This window comes from Tamandua tetradactyla, chromosome 18, assembly GCF_023851605.1.
Source record: "Tamandua tetradactyla isolate mTamTet1 chromosome 18, mTamTet1.pri, whole genome shotgun sequence".
Lineage (NCBI taxonomy): Eukaryota > Metazoa > Chordata > Mammalia > Pilosa > Myrmecophagidae > Tamandua > Tamandua tetradactyla.
The window spans coordinates 75,987,287-76,009,551 of NC_135344.1; the positions used below are offsets into that span (position 1 = coordinate 75,987,287).

General features: G+C 43.7%; 1 protein-coding gene across 1 annotated transcript; it reads left to right on the plus strand.

Annotated features, from left to right (window-relative positions):
• Nucleotides 1–234: 234 nt before the first annotated feature.
• On the plus strand, nucleotides 235–21,489 carry TUBB6 (tubulin beta 6 class V). Its single transcript, XM_077136022.1, has 4 exons — nucleotides 235–332; nucleotides 841–949; nucleotides 2,302–2,412; nucleotides 19,769–21,489. Exons 1-4 carry the CDS (start codon nucleotides 276–278, stop codon nucleotides 20,830–20,832), a joined length of 1,341 nt encoding a protein of 446 aa, XP_076992137.1. The 5' UTR covers nucleotides 235–275; the 3' UTR covers nucleotides 20,833–21,489.
• Nucleotides 21,490–22,265: the final 776 nt, after the last annotated feature.

Here is a 22,265-nt window from a genome sequence, read left to right on the forward strand (position 1 = left end):
GGCTTCCCCCAACTCCACCCCCCCGGGGCGCGGCACTAACAGGCGCCGTGGCCCCACTCCGGGCGGCGCAGCCTCGGGGCGCCCGGGGAGGATGCAGGGGCGGGCGGCTAGGGGAGGGCCGGGGCGGGCCCGGGGCGGGGGCAGTGCACCCGGGAGGGCGAGGCCCGCGGCCATTGGGCGGGCGGGCGGCGGGTGGGGTAGAAAGGGGCGGGAGGGGCGCCCGGGTGGCAGACGCCGTCGGGACCGAGGCAGCGCCCGCAGCGCGAGCCGCCGCGATGAGGGAGATCGTGCACATCCAGGCGGGCCAGTGCGGGAACCAGATCGGCACCAAGGTGGGCCGGCCCCGGGGGCCCACGGGGGCGCGAGTCCGGAGCGCGGCGGGATCCCGGGCGCGACGCCCCGCCTCGCGGTGGGCACGCCCTGCCCTGCGGCCCGGCGCCGCGCGGACCCGGTCCTCGGAGCCCCAGTCGATCCCCCGGGACCCCCCACCCCCTCATTCAGTCCAGGGACCCGCACCCTCACCCTGTCCTCAGGGCCCGCAGCGCGCTACCCCCCACACCCTCACCCGGCCTCCGCAACCCGGGACCCCCACCCCGCCCCCGGGGCCTGCAGCCCCAGACCCCCACCACCTCAGTCGGCCCGAAGACCCGCAACCCGGGTCTACACCCTGCCCTCGGGGCCCGCAGGCTGGAACCTCTACCTCCCATCCCCAGCGGGCAGCCGGGTCCGGGACCCCACCCCCACCCCTATCCCACCCCCACCCCCACTCGCTCCCCGGGACCTGGGCGGGCCGTGGCCTCCCTCCCCCCGCTGACGGCCACCCCGGCCCGCCCTCCGCAGTTCTGGGAGGTGATCAGCGACGAGCACGGCATCGACCCGGCCGGGGGCTACGCGGGCGACGCGGCGCTGCAGCTGGAGAGGATCAGCGTGTACTACAATGAGTCGTCCTGTGAGTCCGCGGCCCGCGCCCCGCCCCAGAAAGTCCCGCGAGCCACGCGCCGACCCCCCCTTCCCCTCCCCCCGCCCCCCAGCTCCGCTCCAGCCCCGGCTCGCGAGCACCCCCCCTCCCCTCGGGGGCCGGCTCTGGGGTCCGTCCGGCGTTGGGGTAGAGCACCCCATAGAACAGCCGAGGGAGCTCCGGGCGGATCGTAGCGAGAGCAGAAGCTTGCGGACGTTTTCGTTTCGGCTGTAGGCGTCCCTCGTGTTGGGAGTTCTTGGTTAAAGTTTTGAAAAACGCTCGCTCAAATGACTTTTCTGGCCCTTGGCAGAACTCCAAAAATACACTCATGGAAGCTGAAAGTAGAAACATTCGTGGTAACCGGGGGTGGGGGGGTAGGGAGGTGTTCGAAAAATTCCAGGCTGTGGTTTATCCAGGTTTCAGAAAAGTCACGCTCCGGTTCTGGATGTTACAGTTTTTATTATAAAAGTGATACATGCCTTTCACAAAACAACAAAACGAAAACGCAAAGTGAGGGCCCCTGCCTCCAGCTCGTATGAGCTGTATCCCCGGAGAAACCCACGCTTCTCCGCGTTTTTGAGTCCCTTGATAGTTAAAGGGAGGTGTCATTATTCCTAGCAGCTGGGACATAAGGGAGCAGCAGGGCATGGAAATTTTGGAGGCCCGCTAAGGAAGATTCCGGTTCTGCCTTGCACCTCCTGTGGGCCCTTTCTCCAGTCTGAGCAGGCCCAGCAGAACTCGGGTCCTAGGGCAGCTTCTATTTGCATTCCTGTTTAACCCCATCTTCGCTGGATAGGTGGGAACGATTTCTTGCCCATTTGGCATTAGAAGCAAAAATGCTGCCTGGGACACACCTATTCCTAAATGAGTGTCTGGGGGTGCACTAAGGGGAGTACTACCTGCAATCAGGTGTGCAGACCTAGCTTGGGTGCGTGTGTGTGCATAGGGGGAGGTGCCAAAAAGCTAAAAGGAAGTCACAGCACCCGCGGCAACAAATTCAGTTTAGTTCCATGGAACTGGAAAAGTAAAACTTCCGGATAGGAAAGAGGTTTCAGGGTGAACTGGAAAATACAGGAAGTCAGGAGACCCGCTTTCTCATCCTGCTTCTTCCTGGAAGCGCCTCTGCCCTCTCTTGCCCAGGCTGGTTTCCTCATCGGAATAACTCGGGAGTGGGATGGGTTTCAAGTTCTTTGATCCTAAGAGAGCCCAGGAACCTCCCTGAAGGGGCCCTGCTCAGACACTGCAGGCAGCTGTAGCTGGTGGGGCGTGCTGGGGGAAGTTGCTGCAGGAGAAGCTCTGGAAACTGGAAGTAACCCTGTTCGGCGGGCTCTGTTTTCCTCCAGCTCAGAAGTATGTGCCCAGAGCTGTGCTGGTGGACCTGGAACCAGGAACCATGGACAGTGTGCGCTCCGGGCCTTTTGGTCAGCTCTTCCGGCCAGACAGCTTCATTTTTGGTAGGTTCCATCTTAAACTGCTTGCTTTCTCTTTCATTTTTTTCTTAATCGTTTCAACAACTAACTTATGTGCAAGAGTGAAAATATCACATGGCATAGAAAAGCTCGGAATGGAAACTGACAGCCTCAGCCCCCCTTCCCTCCCTTATGGACTTCTCACAGGTTGCCTCTCAGGTCTTGACTTTCTCTTCACAGTAAGTAGCCTCTCTCAGAATTTCCCATTTTATTCACTTTCAAGTGAGTGGTGCTATTAACTACATTTACAATATTGTGCTACGGTCACCAATATCCACGACCCCAACTTTTTCATCACCTCAATCTCGCCACCCATTAAACAATAACCCCCCCCCGCCCCCTGCCCCTGGTAACCTGTAACCTACTATCTGTCTTTATGAAATTTGCTTCTTCTAGGTATTTCATGTAAGCGAGATCATACAATATTTGTCTTTTTGTACGAATATTTGGCTTGTTTCGTTCAACATGATATCTTCAAGGTATACTGATAACTCTTGATTGAAAAAAAAGTCAAAATAGTTTTTGACATTAGCATCTTCTCATAATGAAGTTCTTTCAGTTCTTGAAGAGTCAAATGTTAGTCATCTGTTAATTTCTGTGTATTTGCATTATTATATATTTTTTTCCGTCATCTATGGACAGTTGTACTTTACTTTCTAAAGGCTGTGGCACCAGCAACCTCGTCAATTTAGTTTGATCAGAATCAGTCAAATCCTTTTTCCCTCCCTTCTTCCACCTAAAAAATTTTGATTATCCCTGTCCCTCCTGAAGACCCCTAAAGAAAACTCTATGAAATGAAATAAAGTGGTCCTGGTGCAGTTACCAGCCTCCATCAACCCATAGCCACAGTTCCTAGGGTCACATTTACTTCAAAGTGTGCACGATGGGGCAGCATCTTGGAGATGTTTTTGGCTCATGAGTTGACTTGAGGAAAAATCAGTCCATGAGCTCTTAAAAAGTTGACTCAGCAATTTATACTTCCGCAGAGATTTTATAAGTCCTCTGAGTACCATCTACCTCCCTGTTTCGTTGGCAACCAACATGACCAAGGGGACAGGCAAAGCTTCTGATGATTTCTCCTTAGGGATTTTATCACCTTTGATATTCCGCAGAGACCAGGACCAGTGCCCCCTTTTGAGGCAGAATCCTAATCCATCAAGATATTTATAGTCCTAAATGGGACATTTGTGCCCTTTACCTTTGATTAAACTAGACCTGCCTTTATGGCGACCACAGTTGGTTGCAAGCAGAGATGCTTCTAGACCCTGCTGCCCATTATGGTCACTGTCAGCCATATGTGACGGTTTACATTTAAATTCAGTAAAATTAAATAAAATTACAACTCACTTCCTCAGTTGCACTAGCTGTATTTAAGTGCTGAATGGCTAAATGTGGCCCAGTAGCTAAATGTGGCTACCATATTGTACAGGGCAGGAGTGGGATATTTCCACCGTGGGCAGAAAGTTCAACCAGACCACAGTGCTCAAAGCCTTAATATTCTACCAAATTAGGGGAAAGAAGAGAAAATGAAAAGCCAACCTGCAAATGGGGAGCCAAGCAATTTCTACCTGAAGAGCCTAGGGGAAGCATGGCAGATTTGAAAGTTTCCCATGTGATAATTTTATTTTAATGTTAGATAACAAATATTAATTTACCTTATTTCTCAAAAATTTCTATTTTATTGAATAAGAAAGTGAGCCTAGAAGGGGGAAAAACTGTCATTTATCAACAAAAATTGCCAATCAGCAAACATTTTCATTAATGGTGGGAGGAAGAGTGTTTAAAAAAGAAAATATAAGAATTTTAAGGCTCATACCTATTATGATATAGAAACTGAATTTTTCATTAAAGCTCTATATTCTACCCCTCCCTTAAAAGGCACCAGGTAGAGATGGTTTTACATAAGGGTAACAGATAATCCTTGCATTATTTAAGCCGTTCCAAATAGAAAATGATGGAAAGCTTCCCAGTATTTCCTATGGTAGCAGGAAATACAGAAGCTGTGCCATCTACTAGAAGATACAAGTGAAAGCCATAGATTAAGTCCACTAAAAATATAGACACAAAAATTGAAAATAAAATATTTAGCACATCCATTCCAGTTGTGTTTTGAAAGAGCAGTACTTGGTTTACAAACCAAATAAAACTGAGAGGCAGATTGTGTAACAGTTAAGAGTCTGGCTGTGGGACTACCCCTTGGTTTGAAGTTTGGCTTTTCCACTGACATCAGCTTTTGGTATCATTTGTTGATTATTGCTTTTAAGGTGATCAGTTTGTCCCAGTTTTCCTGGGACTTTCCAGTTTGAGCACTGTGCCTGACTGTACTATTTAATGACTTTCCTCATCTGTAAATGAGACTATCTAACTTTTAATGAGGTGTGAGGACTAAATGAATATTTAGAATACCTAATACACAGTGAGTGCTTACTAAATAGTAGCTGTATGATTAGCAACATGCTGGGAAGGCAAGGATGGTTCAACCTTTAGAAATTTGCTAAAGAATCAAAATATCTTAATTTGATAATTTAGCATATATTTTTTCCTGATATTTTAGAGAACAAAATTCTTCTCAGTAAACTGGAAATAGAAAGAAACTTCTTTTATGTGAGAATTATCTACCAGAAATGCATAGCAGACATACTCGCGGGTGAAACACAGAAAGTATACCCAACAAAGTCAGCTCTGAAAAAAGAGATCCATTGGGTCTCCTTCCATTGTATGTTTTTCAGGCTCTAGTCAGGGCTCAAAGGCCAGAGAAAGAGATAGAAACCATGGAAGGAAAAGACAAAATAGTTATTCACAGATGGAATGTTTTTCCTGGATTTTCCAGGTAGGCTGTCAGCTGAAAAATGACCAGCACATGTAAGAGTTCAGTAGGTCAGTTAGACACAAGATAAAAATAGTCATAAACCAATAGTTCTGCCATTTTAAATTTCAAGTGACCGGTTGTCCTGATTGGCCCAGAACTGAGAGCTTTCCCAGGAGGCTGGACTTTTCAGTGCTCAAACTGGAAGGTCCCAGGAAAACTGGGACAAACTGATCACCTTAAAAGCAATAATCGACAAATGACACCAAAAACTGAATAGAAGAGACCAGAGCTTTTGTTGTAATTCCTTCCTGAAATAATATTATTGATTCATCATAACTATTGTTATGTGATTACAGTTATGCCTTTTACAGAAGAATATACTACAAGTGTATAATTAGGAACAGTGCTTTAATATATCCGTGGGCAGTTTTTGGGAAAGGAATTTTTCTACCCTCCAAACTTTGGGTTTACTAAGCATAATATGAGAGGGTAATGTAGATAAAGTATCTCCCAATTATGAACACTGCATGAGAATTAAAGTACATGTTAAAAATCAGTATGTTCTTTGTGCTTTTAAATGTCAAAGTTTATGTGAGAGTTATTTTGGTCATAAAGTGATCATAAATGATGGCTTTTAATAAATATACTCTGATATGAAAACAATAATCAGTTATGAAATATGAGAAAAAATCCTATTTACATTAGCAATAAAAGCTATCAATACTTAGGGACAAAATTCCCTAAGTAATTGTAATGGGGAAAAGCAATTAAAACAAGATAATATTTTTCTCCCATCAGATTGGTGAGTATTTTAAAAATGTCTAACATCTAGTTTTCGGTGACGGTGTTTGGGGAAGTAAATACTCTTATACATTTTTTTGGAGCACAACTTAGTAAAGTCAGCAGATAAAGGATTCTGACTCAAGAGTTTCAGTTCAAGGAATCTGTGCTGCAGAAATGCCTGCACATGTACTATGCGAATTGAATTTGCTGTCCAAAAGGGCTGCACTAGCTTACGCCTTACCACCAGATGGTATCAGTCTTTGCCAACTCAGAGGAACCGATCTCTCACACTCATTAATAGAGACCAGACCAGGACAGCATTAATATTCCATATTCCGAGGAGAGAAAGAAGCCAACATCCCACCCCCGCTTTCTTGATGCAGATCAGAACTATCTGAGCAGCTTTTACCTGGCCCTTGAATATATAAACCCTCAGCAGCAGATGCTTTCTGGACCACTTTGCTGGATTACAGCATTAAGGTAGCCAAGGAGAAAAGGCCCTGAACTGGGAGAAGAGCTGGTCAGCCAACTTCAGCTGTGTAACCTTGGGGCATCAGTTACCTTTCTGGGCTGCTTCCGATGTTCCATCTGCAAAATGAAGGGCTTAGATTTCAGTGGCCTGTAACAATCTGAGGGACGCAACGGACCTGTTTCCCACCTCTATCAAAATGCACAGACTGATAGAATTCTGCTCACAGTTTCTTCCCTTGAAGGTTTGGTAGGTTTCTGGTAAGAATCTAAGAGCATAGCTGAGTTTTCTTGAATCTGAATTACAGTCAGTTAATTTTTTTCCAAAAAAAAATTAATGCATTTCATCATTAAAGGAAATTATACTTCTCCTTTGATTGGTAGTACACATAAACATGGCATAAAATTTAAAAATGCTTACAGTTATACCATGAAAAAGTGAGTCTCCTTCCCTCCTGCTTTCCTGCCCAGGAGACAACTGCTGTTGCCAATTTTTTGGGTGTTTTTTTACAGTTTTATTTATTTTAAAATACATACCTTGGATGGGCCACAGTGGCTCAGCAGGCAGAGTTCTCACCTGCCGTGCCAGAGACCTGTGTTCAATTCTCGGTGCCTGCCATGTTAAAAAAATAAAAATAAAAAACACATACCTTCCCTGCTTCTAAGAAGGACATGAAACAATATATGGTAAAAGAAAAAAAAAACAAACAAGCAAAAACCCCGACAAACTCTGTAGCAGTTTAAAACTCAAAGCCAACCATGAGGGTTAATTCCGATGTGGCTGAGAATTAATTTTAATTATTGTTTTTTTTTTTTTTTTTTTTACATGGGCAGGCACCGGGAATCGAACCTGGGTCCTCTGGCATGGCAGGCGAGCGTTCTTGCCACTGAGCCACCGTGGGCCGCCCGAGAATTAATTTTAGCTTTGAGTTTCTGGCAACTGAATCCAAGAAAGCCAAGCACGTTAGGCCAGACAGTTGTTATAAAAGGGAATTTGTAACTTTTGAAAAGGGAGATACCCCCCCCACACTTCTAAATTGTATTTATTTATTATTCGTTTTTACTTTACTTTTTTTCAACAAAATAATATAACCCTGTTATCAAATAGCTGAAAGCAAGAATGAAAGTTATTCCATCTGCTCATTATTTTAATATAATCACTCTTGGCAAATGGGATGATTCCATCCGTAGTTGTTCTTTTTGCTGATTTTCATTAGTTGTAATGGCACTCTATCATTCTGTGTCTTTTTCCCTCACTGAACATTATATCATGAACCATATTCATGTTAATGTATAATTTCTAAAACCTGTACTGCTTAATAGATACATATATGTGTTATTTTTTAGTTAACCTTACAATGGCCAGTAACAAGGAAGTAGGTTTTTCCTAATTTTTGCTTATATAAAGAATATTGTAATGAACATCTTGGTTCACATAAATTCTGCTGTGATCCTAGAATAGATCCCCAAAATTGAAAAAAAAAAGGTATAAACAAATTTAAATCCGCTGTACATTTTGCTGTATTCCTTCCAGTCAGACTGTAATAGTTCAGTACTACCAGCAGTGTTTGCGTATGGGTTTTTCTATGCTTTTGCTTGAAATTAAATTTTTAAAGAAAAATATCAACTGAATGCTTATGGCTATGACCAATGTAATTGACACGGTTCTAAGAACTGCTTTATGGGAAAAGTAAAAACAGTTCTTAATTTGGCCATTCTATATAAAATTGTCACCGTAAACAAGGGGAACGTTGCACACACACACACACACACAGCTCATGCAGAGACCTGAGGACAATATTAAAATGCTGCTCAGTGAACACTGTTCTATCAGAGAAGGGTTGCTCAGCTGAAACAAACATAGATGTGTGCACGTGCTATTTTTTAAATGCATTTTGAGAAAAAAAAATGCAATTCTGTATTTAAGTTCAAACTGATATTTGCTACATTGGGCACATAATGTTTTATTTCTTAAAATGAGTGGTAGGTACATAGATATTCATTATATTGATCTTCGTAGCCTTTTGCATGCCCTAAATTCATTATGGGAAAGACGTCGACTATCTTAAAAGTGTCGTCAGGAAAGAGGCACTGCACTTCTTTAAGGCAGTGTTGGGAGCTCTTGGAAAGGGCTGTAGCAGGACACTGGAGATGCTGTGCTTGGCTCACTTCGTGTCCTTGCTCAGTGTCTACTCCTTAGCCCTCGCCCCCGGGGATGAGCTGGCTGCATCCAGGGCAGGTGCCGGCGGTCAGCTCCTCTTCAGTGTGCTACCCCAGCACAGCCTCCTGTGAAGGTTTCGAGGTGATCCGACGTGTGAACTGATTCCTGGGCAGTCGGGTCCACCGCAGGCTGTGATCAGTAGGTTTCCTACAGTAGCGGCTTCAGCAGTTGTACACGGTTTCTTTGGTTTGATTTCTTTGACCTGAAAACTGGGAGAGCGTGAGAAAAGCTTGGCCTTGTTTCTATAGCTGCCAACAACTGGAATCAAAAAGATTAAGAACAAGTTAAGACAGACCCGTGGTGACCGTTTAGTTATTTATTCACTGTTTCCATAAAGCTTCAACATATTAGGAATGACGTGGTTAAACCGTCCCTAAGATTGCTTCTTGCCTCTTTGCTTCTTTGTTAGAACATGCAATCCTATTTTTGGATCCGAATATTTTAAGTTTTAATAGGTTTGTGCTAGTGTGAAATAGCTTCATTTAGTTGTAATTTTAAAAATTGACAGTATTTTTGGTTAAGAATTGTAGATTTTTAAATGTTTGTTTTATTGAATATGCTTGTTTTGTTAAAATCGCATGTTTATTATGGGGAATGGAAGTATCCGGAAGGTACAAACATACTAAGTTACCTGGCTAACTGGCTGTTTTTAATCCTTTCCTGATTAACAAAAGAGGCAGATCGGTCTTTGAACGGGATATGGTTCCTCTCCCACTAGTATTAGAGTTAGATGAAGTTTGAGTCAGCCAGTCACCATCCCATGTGAAGATATAGTTTGAAATGGTTTAAAACATGCTACTTTGAAATATTGTGTGACTTTAAAAACGACACTTGCCCGCGATTGAGTTTTGAACAAATGTGGCGTTTGCGTGGCCGTCAGTGAGATGGAGGAGAGGGTTTTCTGGAGAAACGTGCAGCCCACACAGGTAAACTTTCCCTGAAGCTTCTTTCTGTGCTTTTCCCTCCAGAATCAGGGGTAGGACAGGAGGCAGAGCGCAGCACAGCTAAGATTTCCTCCGTGGTCTAGTGGGAACTGAGGCAAGCCGGAGGGTGGGCGCTCTGAGAAGCCCCTGGGCTGCAGCCCCACTGGCAAAGCTTCGAAATTGCAGCCTCTTATTTCACAATCAGGATTGGCTGGTGCATATCATGACCTGTATCCTTACAGAAATGTTCACCGCATGACCTCCAAATATTTAACTGGGAACGTCTGTTGCTATGAGACAGTGGCAAAATATTTTCAGAAGTCACCAGCTTCCTTCTTTTGTCGAGCTTAGAGAAAACTCTGGCTAATCGGCTTGCTATAAATATTTAGAAGCAGAGTAACTGATAGGAACTGGAGAAAGGGTAAAGTCAAGTTCAGAATCTCTGTTCATTTAGGGCGAAGCTAGTTTGGTTTATTCTGGTTTAATGTCTGCCAAAAGCCCAGTGCTTGTTTCCAGTTGTTTCTGCTGCTTTAATGAAGTAATTTCCAGGCTCTTCTTGCAGATGCCCCCTCTGTAAAGGCTTGGTGGTGGTATACTGAGCTCCGAGTCTGGGGTCTGCCGCCTCCTGAGTTGGGGACCATGACTGCTCCAAGCCTGCTCAGGGCAGAAGGCAGCCCAGCTTCCCGTGCGACCCAGCTGGGCAGGAAGAGAGGGATGTCTCTGCTCTGCAGAGAACACGGTCCCATCCTCAACAATGGCCAGGGCTTGTGAAAAACAAAACAAGGAAATGATGCTTGAGAGGGCTAAAGTGGCTGGGACCGTGGGGGTCCAGGGGAAGCATGGGGGCGGGGGTCTGACCAGCCCAGAGCCCCCCTGTGCAGCCGCAGTTCCTGCTGTGCTGTCTGGAGGCTTCGTGCCTTTGACAGGTCAAATGAACGAGATGCGAGCTGGACCTAGGGGAAAGGGGGCAGGGGCAGCTGCGGGGTCCTCCCGCTGGGTACTTCTGCTCTCTGGAAACTTTACTATTTGACGTTGGGTTATGATTAGTGCTGTCATTACCGATGCAAACTGCTTGTGCCTGTTGTTTTAAACAGTCCACAGGCATATAGTTCAGAAATGAGACCCCTCAACCTTACAAATGCCCTGAGATGGTGTATTAGTTTGTAAGCTGTCAGAGTGTGATGTACCAGAAATGAAATGGCCTTTTAAAAGGAGAATTTATTAAGTTGCTGGTTTACAGTTGTAAGGCCAGGAAAATGTCCAAATTAAGGCATCCAGGGAAAGATACCTTGGTTCAAGAAGGCAGGCACAGATGATGTTTGGGGTTTTGCTCTCAACTGGAAAGGTACGTGGTGAGGTCTTCTAGCTTTCTCTCCAGGCTTCTTCAGTGGCTTCCCTGGGAGCTCTGTCCATTCTGTTCACTCTGTCAGTTCTGGTGGCTTTAAAGCTTTTTCTAAAATGTTTCCCTCTTAAAGGGCTCCAGAAAGCAACCCCACCTTGAATGGGTGAAGACACATCTCCATGGAAACCATCTAATCAAAAGTTACCACTCACATTTGGGTGGGTCACATTTCCATGGAAACCATCAAAAAGATTCCACCCGGAAATACTGAATGAGGATTAAAGGACATGGCTTTTCTGGGGTACATAATAGCTTCAAACCGGCACAGGTGGCATTCCCCTGGGACAGCTAACTGTTGTACATGTTTAAGGGGTGTCCTGCCAGGCTTTTTGCTTTGTGCATGCACACACATGTGCACACACATACACACATGGGTATGCACACACATTTTATTTTGTTTTTAGAAAATGGGATCTATATACTGATTTGCAACTTTATAAAAAGTTCAGTTACACACCTGGGACATCTTTCCATGACAGGCATGGTACCTTGCCATTGTGTGTGTGTGTATGGTTTATTAATTCGCTACTTTTTGGCAGATATTTAAAAATTTTTCTTAAAGGCATATTTTCACTTAAAAAAACTTTTTATTTTGAAATACTTTCAAACTTATAGGAGAGTTACAAAAACAATATAAACCCCATACAGAGAACTCCAATATACCCCTCCTCCCCTAGACATTCAGACCCACCAATTTTAACATTTGCCATATCTTCCTATATCCACGTGTTTTACTATCCATTTCTGAACACTTGGTTTAAGTTGTGTGCATCATGCTCCCTGAACACTTTATACCACCATGCACATTTCCTAAGGACAAGGATTCACTTACATTTTCGCTTTAAGTGAAGTTACCAAGTTCAAGAAATTTAACGTGAATATAAAGCTTATAGTCTATATTCCAATTTTTCGTATGTCCCTTTGAGCCTTTTCTCTTCCCTTGCAAGATCCCTTCCAGGATCATGTATTGCAGTTAATTGTCACTGTCTCTAGTTTCTCTCTCTAGTTATGGGAGCATATATACAACATAAACTTTCCATTTCAACCACTCCCAAGCATGCCATTCGATAGGATTAATTACATTCACTATATTGCAGTGCCCTCGACACTTTCCAATGCTAACACTGTCCTGTCTGCCCCAACAGAAACCCTACACTCAGCATGCCTTAACTCTCCATTCCACGGAGCCCTGCCCCTGCGACCTGCACGCTGATTTCTGTCTCTATGAGCTTGCATACTCTCTGATACTTTCTTTGTCGCTACCATGGGGCTTAAATCTAACATCCTAAATGTTTAACGATCTCATTTGTTTTGATGCCAACTTAGCTTCAGTAGCATACATCAACTATATTCCTGTCCCTCCACTGTATATAGTTCTTGTCACAGATTTCACATTGTTTATAAGCGTTACGAATCCAAAACCACTCATTTCCCATTACATTTTATGCATTTGCATTGTAGATCCCGTAGAAGTAAAAAGTGGAGTTACAAACCAAAATACAATAGTTCTGGTGTTTCTCTTCACCATGTTGTTACTCTCACCGGTGACAGTGATTTCTTCATGTGGCTTCACTCTACTGTTGTCCTTTCAACCAGCAGGACTCCCTTTAGCATCTCTTTAGGGCTGGTCTAGTGGTGATGAACTCACCACTTTTGTTTATCTAGGGATGTCTTAAGCTCTCCAACATTTATGAAACAGTTTTTCCAGATATAGAATTCTTGGTTGGTATATTTGTTTGTTTGCTTTGCTTTCAGCCCTTTAAATATGTCTTCCCACTGCCTTCTTGCTCTGTGGTTTCCCAGGAGAAATTGACTCAGTCTTTTTTGAGGCTCCCCTATGCTTCTCTGCAGCTTTCAGAATTCTCTCTTTCTCTTTGGCGTTCCACAGTCAATTATAATATGCTGCAGCATGAGTCTATTTGGGTTTATCCTATTTGGAGTTTCTTGAGCATCCTGGATGTGTATATTCCTGTCTTTTGTTAAATTTAGGGAATTTCCAGCCACTATTCTTTGCCTATTCTCTCTGCCCCTTTCTTCTCCTTCTGGGACTCCCACAAAGCAGTTGGTGCATTTGGTGCTGACTCAGGTTCCTTGGGCCCTGTTCACTGTTTTTCATCTCTTCCTTATGTTCCTCAGACTGATAAAATGCCTTATCTTCAAGTTCACTGATTCTTTCTTCTGCCGGCTCCAATCTGCTGTTGAACTCCTCTAGGGAACTCCTAATTCCTGTTACTGTGGTCTTCAGCTTTGTTTGGTTCCTTTTTTCATAATTTCCATCTCTCTATTGAAATTCTCTTTTTGTTCATCTATTATTTTTCTATTTCCTTTAGTTCTTTGTCCTTATTTACCTTTAGCTCTTTGACTATATTTAGAAACATTTCTTAACCCTCATTGATTGGTTCTAGCACATTAATCTTCTGTTCTTCCTGGATCATTACTTCCTGTTTCTTTGTATGTTTTGTGAACTTTTGTTGAAACCTGAACATTTTGATATTTTAATTTGTTATTACTGGAATTTAGATTCAAAAGCATCTGTTCCTTAATCTTGTAAGTGGCTAGTGATAGAGCTTTCCTTGAATGCCAGGAACTAACAAAAAAAAAAGAGAGAGAGAAGAAAATACCTTTCCCAGTCTTTGCAGATTGACCTGTGCAAGTGCCCTCCTTCATGGTCCATCCATACCGTGAGTTTACAGAATAAAACATAGGGTCCTCCCTGGTCCCTTCTGCCTTGGGCATGTGTGTTTGGCCCTTGGAATTCCCCCATTTTCACAGTCCCAGTGGAGGTCCGATAGCCAGCAGTCCCTTGCCGCACGCAGCATGATGTGACTGCCCTCCCACATCGTTCTGTAGGAGCGCTCTGTGAGCTCCCTTCTACATGCAGGGCAAGTTCTGGGAGCGTGGGTCCCTCAGGGTGGCACCAGACCAGTTGGGCCAGACGTTCAGCATCCCCTGAAGGTTATGCTTCTCTCTCTGGAACTGGGACCAGGCATCTGCCCTGGGAGCTTGGGCCAGCAGCTGAGCGGATGAGGGGATGGGATTGGGGCCAGCCAGGGTGCCGGGAGATCCTACAACTTTTTATTTTTTAGCAGTTTCATTGCCATATATTCGCATACCACACAATCCACCCAGGTGTACAGTCAGCAGCTTTTGATATAATCACAGAGCTGTGCATTCATCATCACAATCAATTTTAGAACATTTTCATTACTCCAGAAAGAAAAACCCTATATTCCTTAGCAGTCACCTCTTAATCCTTCTATCCTTCCACAGCCCTGCATAACCGCTAATCTAATTGTGTCTCCATAGATATATTTATATATTTATATATCTTTATATTTCAAGAATACATAAGTATTACCATTAAATATAATCCATAGTTTGCATTAGGTGTATTTTTCCCATATACCACCCTACTACTACTACTACCTTGTAATAGTGACATATGTTCGTTATTCATGAAAAAACATTCTTATATTTATATTATTCACCAAAGACAGCATCTGTCACAGAGTTCACTTTGTATACAGTCCTACCTTCTAGTAACACATATGACTTAAACTACCCCTTTTATCCGCATTTACACACATATTTCAGTGCTGTTAATTTTACCTCTGTCCATTTCCAGACATTTGGAATCAACCTAAATAGAAATTTTGCACAAATTCAGTATCAGCTCCCCATTCTCTGCCCCCATTCTATCTCCCGGTAGTCTGTATTCTAGACGTAACTTTATGAGTTTGCTTATTCTGAATTCATATTAGTGAAACTATACTATATTTGTCCTTTTGTGCCTGGTGTCTTTTGCTCAACAAAATGTCCTTCAGGTTCATCCATGTTGTTGTATCAGGACCTCAGTCCTTCTTGCTGCTTGAATAATATTCCAATGTATGTATATCCACAGTTTGTCAATTCATCAGTGGATGGACACTGGGGTCGTTACCATCTTTCGGCAATTGTGAATAATGCTGTTGTGAACATGTTTACAAATGTCTGCGTCCCTGCTTTCAGTTCTTCTAGTAACGGGATTGCTAGATCACGTGGCTATTCTATACTTAGCTTTCTGAGGAACTGCCAAACTGTCTTTCACAGTGGCTGCACCATTTTACATTCCTACCAGCAGTGAATAAGTGTTTTTGTTTCTCCATGTCCTTGCCAACACTTGTAGCTTTCTGTTTGTTTAATAGTGGCCATGCTAGTAGGTGTGAAATGATATCTCCTTGTGGTTTTGATTTGCATTTCCCCAATAGTTAGTGAAGTTGAGTATCTTTTCATGTATTTTTGGCCATTTGTGTTTCTTTTTTGGAGAAATGTCTATTGAAGTCTTTTGCCCATGTTTAAATTGGGTTGTCTTTTTATTGTGGAGTTGTAGGATTTCTTGTATATTCTGGATGTTAAACCTTTGTTCGAATTTCGTTTCCAAATATTTTCTCCCATTGTGTAGGCTGCCTTTTTACTTTCCTGATAAAGTCCTTTGAAACACAAAAGTTTTTAATTTTGAGGAGGTCCAATTTATCTATCTTTTGTTACTTGTGCTTTGGGTGTAAAGTCTAAGAAACCATTGCCTGCCACAAGATCTTGAAGATGCTTCCAGAAGTTTTATGTTTTATGGCTCTGATCTTGTATTTAGGTCTTTGGAGATCCTACCACTTTTAAGTGACCTTTTTTATGATTTGCCATGTTACTGCAGTCCTTTAATTGTTTTCTAGAACTTTTAGAAAGATGTTTCTGCCAATTCTTCATGGTTGTTCAGAGCCTCTGTGGGAGGACCGAACCCTGAAGAGTCTCACTCTGCCATCCTAAATAAGGCCATGTTTTCATTTTTTTGTCTCTTTTTGGTTGTCATAAAATGCTTGTTTAGTTACAATTAAAATTTTATAAGCAATATATAATTTTGAAACTGAAGTTCCCTATAATCCCATCTTCTTGAGACAACCATTGTTATTAATTTAGTGTCTGTTTCTCCAGTTTCTTTCTGAAATGCATTTTTATATGTTTTCATAAAACTAAGCACTTTTCATTTTGCTAGGAAGCTAGGTAAAAATTGGCATGGTACAGGACTCCAAAGGATATTCAGTGAAGAGTCCGTCACCTTCCTACTACGCCAGGCCTTCTCAGAGGCATCTCTGTAAGGTTCTTGTGCATCCTTTCTATAGTCTGTGCACACACAAACAAGTATGTATTACACACTCAAAATAGTAGCATGTTATATATACTGCTTAGTACCTTGTTTGTTTCCCCTTAGCAATATATTTTGAAAATCTGTCTCAGTACTAGAGTTGCCTCATTCTTACTGATTGAAACCATCACTGCCTTATCCAGTCTTCTGTTAATATGCATTTAGGTCATTTCCTTTTTTCTTTCCTATTACAAACTGCTCTTCACTGGTTATTTGTGTATGTCACTTTGTACCTGGGCAGGTGTGTCTATCTTTAGGAAAACTTCAGGAAGCATAGTTGCTGAGTCTGTGGGGACTAATTTTGATAGATATAGCTAGGTTCTCCACGGAGGCTGCCACTGTCCACACCTCCAGCAGCAGTGCGTGGGTCTCTTTCCCCAAACCCTCACCAGTACTATGTTTTCAAACTCTTTGATCTCCATGAAATTCATAGGGAAAAAAAACAATTCTTCTTGTTTTAATTTCCATTTCTCTTATGAGGAAGGTTGAGCATGATTTCAAATGTTTAAGTTGTTTCAGTTCCCTTTACCGTGAACTGTTCATATCCTTTGCACATTTCCTCAGTGGTTGCTGCTGTTTTCCTTATTGACTTACAGGACTTCTTTAGATATTTAAGGAGGGAATCCCTTTCTGTGTGATTTGAGTTACTAATAGTTCAGTACATTTAAAATTGACCAGAGAATCACAGGACATTGGTTGGTTTTACAAACTTCCACCTAACACCTCCAGTGTTTGCACTGATACGTGCTGTGGATGATCACACAGGTGTCATTCCCTCAAGAGCAGGGCCCTTGCACAAGGCCATACCCATTGCGCATTGCAGAATCCAGAAGTGCCAGCTGATGTGGGTTCTAACTCCCTGCCCCAGAATGGCAAAACGTGGTGGCCCTGCTCAAGAGCCCTGCCTCTCCCAGTCACAAGTGGATGAATAAAAGACTTCGTACCCATGCGTCCTCAGGAAGCAGCCCAGTGAGCCCACCACTTCCTAACTGGTCTCTCGGCCGAGTGTCACCAGGTGCTCGGTGAACTTGCCAGCACCATGCAGGAACAGAGAAGTCTGCCTGCTGGCAGGGTTGGGCATCGCTGCAGGGTCTGGACCGAATCAGGTTGACATCTTTGGAGGAAGTAGGGAGAAGTCGTGGGATGAAATGTGAGCAGTGTCATGGCTCAGACAGATGGGCCTCAACCTCTGCCTCCTCTTCTCTGCCTTCTGCTTCCAATGAACATGTGAAATACCTGCTGATTCCTGTTTACAGCAGCATATTCTTATCTCTTTCACTAAGTATTTAGGAACAGTTTCAGGAGCATTAATGACATTTTTTATGTGATTCTTTTATACATAATTTTCAAAACCTCAGAGTTTGATGTAAAATCTATTTACTAATGAAATGCAATGCCTTTTTATCATCTTAGTTACTCCCTGATAATTTTAGCTACATATAGCACTGCTTTATTTCCATTTAAGTAATGGGAAACAGCATTACCTTGTTTTTATAGTTAATTCTTAAATTGTATTATTGCCACATAATTTACTGCTTTTTGTAAGTTACCTCACAGTATGCAATTTGCAGTGGTTTTGCTAATCTCCTTGAAATGCATGTTAACATGTTGATTTGAATTGGAAAAAAGTAATCTTTATTTAATAAATTAATGTATTAATTTAATAAGTCTGATTTGGAGGATTGCTTCGATGAAGACTGCCTTTGCCAATTTGATTATATAGTGAATAGTTTTTATTCACTGGACTAATAAGAGGAATAAGCTAACTCTGCAACCTAAATATTTTGACAAACATATATTTTAAACATTTCATTAAAAAATCATATTGGCAAAGCTGTACTAGAATTAATATTTCAGTTTTCCCATCTCTTTCTAAGTACTAAATTAAACAAGGTATCTTTAAGTGAAATAGTGAGAGAACAATTGGTGAGTCTTAGTGAACTGTTTTAGGTGTACTTCCAGAAACAAAGAAGGAATGGTGGTTGGGTTGCACATTATTTTGCAAATCAGGTCATTTCCAATCCTGCTTTTCCCCAGATTAAAGAGGGCCTGCCTGACTTGTTGGCTGACAGATGATTAAAAATACTCTTTGGTAGAACACTATTTGATTTTTTGGCATGTAACTCAGAAAAAAATCAAAGAACTGATATTATTGGAACATAATTCATCTCCACTTACATATGTATGGGAACCAGATTTCTCAGTGTTTACACATGTGAAAACAAAAGAAGACTAAAATTGACACTGAACTTTGCCAGTTTTTGGCAATACTTAACTTGGATAAATTAACTAATTGGAAAAAATACAGATACGGTTATGACACATTTTTAATATCTTGGATCACAGGATTGTAAAAACTATTTCAACTTCAATTTCTGATTTCTATTTATGCTCCCCTAGATGCATTTAACAGAATAATGTGACTTTAAGAAAAATTGAGGTGAAATTCGCATAACATACAATGAACGAGTAGCATTTAGTACATTTATAATTTTGGGTACCTGTCACCTCTTCAGTTTCAAAATGTTTTTGTCCCCCCAGAATACCCTGATGAGTTGTTTCTAAAAGGGAATATTTATAGCACCCCAGAAATGAACACTATAGCATTCGCAACTATTTGAATTTATGGAGAAAAATTAAGATGCCATCTTAAAAATTCATGGGGGTATGCAGATTTAAAATTCTTTCAGGAGTATAGAGTAATAATGTTTGAAGCTCACTCATGAGTAAACTTCACAGGATCCAGAAAAGCAGAAAGTAAAATAAATGCTTCCCAGGCTTCTTTACCAGTTTTTGTTTTTTGATTTTTAAAAAATGTGACCTTTCATTCATACAGAGGCCTATATTTTCAGTTTGGGAAAAAAGCTTTGTCTAGTGATATACCTTTAATTTTATTATGAAATAAACTGAAAAACAGAATTTTACACTTGTATAAGAGCCAAGCTTTCAGATGCACAGTTTCTTCTATGAAGTAAGGTACACGCATGCTGGGTGGAGATGGAGCACCAGGAAGACAGCTAGAAGTTCTCTTTCTGGCTGCTTGAACTCATTGGATAAAATGCAGAATGCTTCCGGGTGTGTTATGCCCCTGTCCACATCTGACTAGAGAAAGTTTGAGGGCAGGAATTGCTTTTTCCTTGTTGAGTATTTACAAAACAAGCAGTTGGTCTCAGAAACTTTGGCAGCAATAATTCTGGATGCTGAATGAGGGGCTCCTATAACATGAAAAAATCAGTTTTGGATAGAAAATATTTGTACATAGTATAAACTTCTGAAGCGTGGAGAGGGGAAGGTATCTTATTTTTTAATGTAAACCTCGTCTCCTTTCATGTTTACCAGGTATGAGAATTACCTCTTAAAAAATCAGCATCTTCAAGTGTCTTCACTTGTTTAGAGAAGTTGTGCTACTCCGCATGCCCACCAGCAGTGCTGGCAAGAGGCTGCCCCTTCTAGCATTGGCTAGCTGGGTATTTCTGTTCCCATTGTAAGTCTTTACTGGAGAGCCATTCCTTCGCCTATCTGTGTAAGTTGCCAGCTGCTCTGTCTTGCTTTATTCCAGGACAGACTGGTGCAGGAAACAACTGGGCGAAGGGGCACTACACTGAAGGGGCCGAGCTGGTGGACTCAGTGCTGGACGTGGTGCGGAAGGAGTGCGAGCACTGCGACTGCCTGCAGGGCTTCCAGCTGACCCACTCGCTGGGGGGCGGCACGGGCTCCGGCATGGGCACGCTGCTCATCAGCAAGATCCGCGAGGAGTTCCCCGACCGCATCATGAACACCTTCAGCGTCATGCCCTCGCCCAAGGTGTCGGACACGGTGGTGGAGCCCTACAACGCCACGCTCTCGGTGCACCAGCTGGTGGAGAACACGGACGAGACCTACTGCATCGACAACGAGGCCCTCTACGACATCTGCTTCCGCACCCTCAAGCTGACCACCCCCACCTACGGGGACCTCAACCACCTGGTGTCGGCCACCATGAGCGGCGTCACCACCTCGCTGCGCTTCCCGGGCCAGCTCAATGCGGACCTGCGCAAGCTGGCCGTCAACATGGTGCCCTTCCCCCGCCTGCACTTCTTCATGCCCGGCTTCGCCCCGCTCACGGCCCGGGGCAGCCAGCAGTACCGGGCGCTGACCGTGCCCGAGCTCACCCAGCAGATGTTCGACGCCAAGAACATGATGGCCGCCTGCGACCCGCGCCACGGCCGCTACCTGACCGTGGCCACCGTCTTCCGGGGCCCCATGTCCATGAAGGAGGTGGACGAGCAGATGCTGGCCATCCAGAACAAGAACAGCAGCTACTTCGTGGAGTGGATCCCCAACAACGTCAAGGTGGCCGTGTGCGACATCCCACCGAGAGGCCTCAAGATGTCATCCACCTTCATTGGCAACAGCACTGCCATCCAGGAGCTCTTCAAACGGATCTCGGAGCAGTTTTCTGCCATGTTCCGCCGCAAGGCCTTCCTGCACTGGTTCACCGGGGAGGGGATGGATGAGATGGAGTTCACGGAGGCAGAAAGCAACATGAACGACCTGGTGTCCGAGTACCAGCAGTACCAGGACGCCACAGCTAATGACGGAGAGGAGACTTTTGAAGATGACGAGGAAGAGATTGATGAGTAAAGGAGCCTCCCTGTCTCAAATACTAAATCCCAGATGCTCTTTCCTTCGGCCTGCCTGCGACTGGAAAGGCTCGCTGGTCTAAATGAGTCAGTATGGGCCCCTCACAAGCACAAGGCTGCACCACTGGGCATCTGGAATACAGGAAGTGTACCCACCCCGAATGTCAGACCACGGAGATTTGCTCCTAGGACTTGAAAGACCTTGGGCCATAACCAGCTCAACACACACACCTTGGCTTCCAGGAAGTGTTCACCACGTCAGAATTAGCAGGGAAGAAGTTAGAGGAATGAGTACATTTCATCCTTTGTGGTGGAACCTGAAGCTGTGCAGTGTTAACATTATTTGAATATGCAGTATTGGACTCTTGAAACATTCTGTCATAATAAAATACTAAACATGTCCTTTGTTTCTCCTGCCCGCTTATTTGGTGGTAAGTCACTGCTGTTACTCGGGTCACTTTTCTCTTGGAGTAAATCTCCATTGCTGGTCAAAAGGAAAGCAAAGTGTTTTTCTTAAGTTGAAGGCTGTAAAGGTAATAGCTAGTCTTCTTGAATGCTGACAAAGTGCAAACACAAAGTGCCTCCCCACTTGCAGCTGTAACCCTCTGTTCTAGTTTGCTAGCTGCTGGAATGCAACACACCAGAGACGGATTGGCTTTTAATAAAAGGGGATTTATTTTGTTGGTTCTTCAGAGGAAAGGCAGCTAACTTTCCACTGAGGTTCTTTCTTACATGGGAAGGTACAGTATGGTCTCTGTTGACCTTCTCTCCAGGCCTCTGGGTTCCAACAACTTTCCCCGGGGTGATTTCTTTCTGCATCTCCAAAGGCCTGGGCTGAGCTGTGAGTGCTGAGATGAGGTATGCTGAGCTGCTTGGGCTGTGCGACATTGAGCTCTCTCATTTAAGCACCAGCCAATTAAGTCAAACATCATTCATTGCAGCAGGCGTGCCTCCTAGCCGACTGCAGATGTAATCAGCAACAGATGAGGTTCACGTACCATTGGCTCATGTCCACAGCAACAGAACTAGGTGCCTTCACCTGGCCAAGTTGACAACTGAATCTAACTACCACACCTCCCCACAGGCACTTTGGCCTTACTTATCAGTTCCTGACCTGTCCCAGCTCAGCCGAGGTCTGCAGGAGCCACAGAGAATGGTCTTTGCCCTTCCAGACAGCTGGGGGACGCTCAAACCCTTTTGGGAGGGACATCGGGAATCTAGCCCCCAGGGCTGCTGTGAGTCCTTCTCTGAGTGCTAAGCTGAGGGAGAGTGGCCACTTGGCCAGAGGGAGCAAGGCAGAGGGCTTTTTTTGATTGCAACCAATCCCACAACTGTTTCTGTAAGTAGACACTTCTTTAAAAGGCCATTTAAAGTCAAACCGCACAGGATCACATTTTCTCACTAGGTCAGACGTTGCTGTTTGCATTTCTGCTT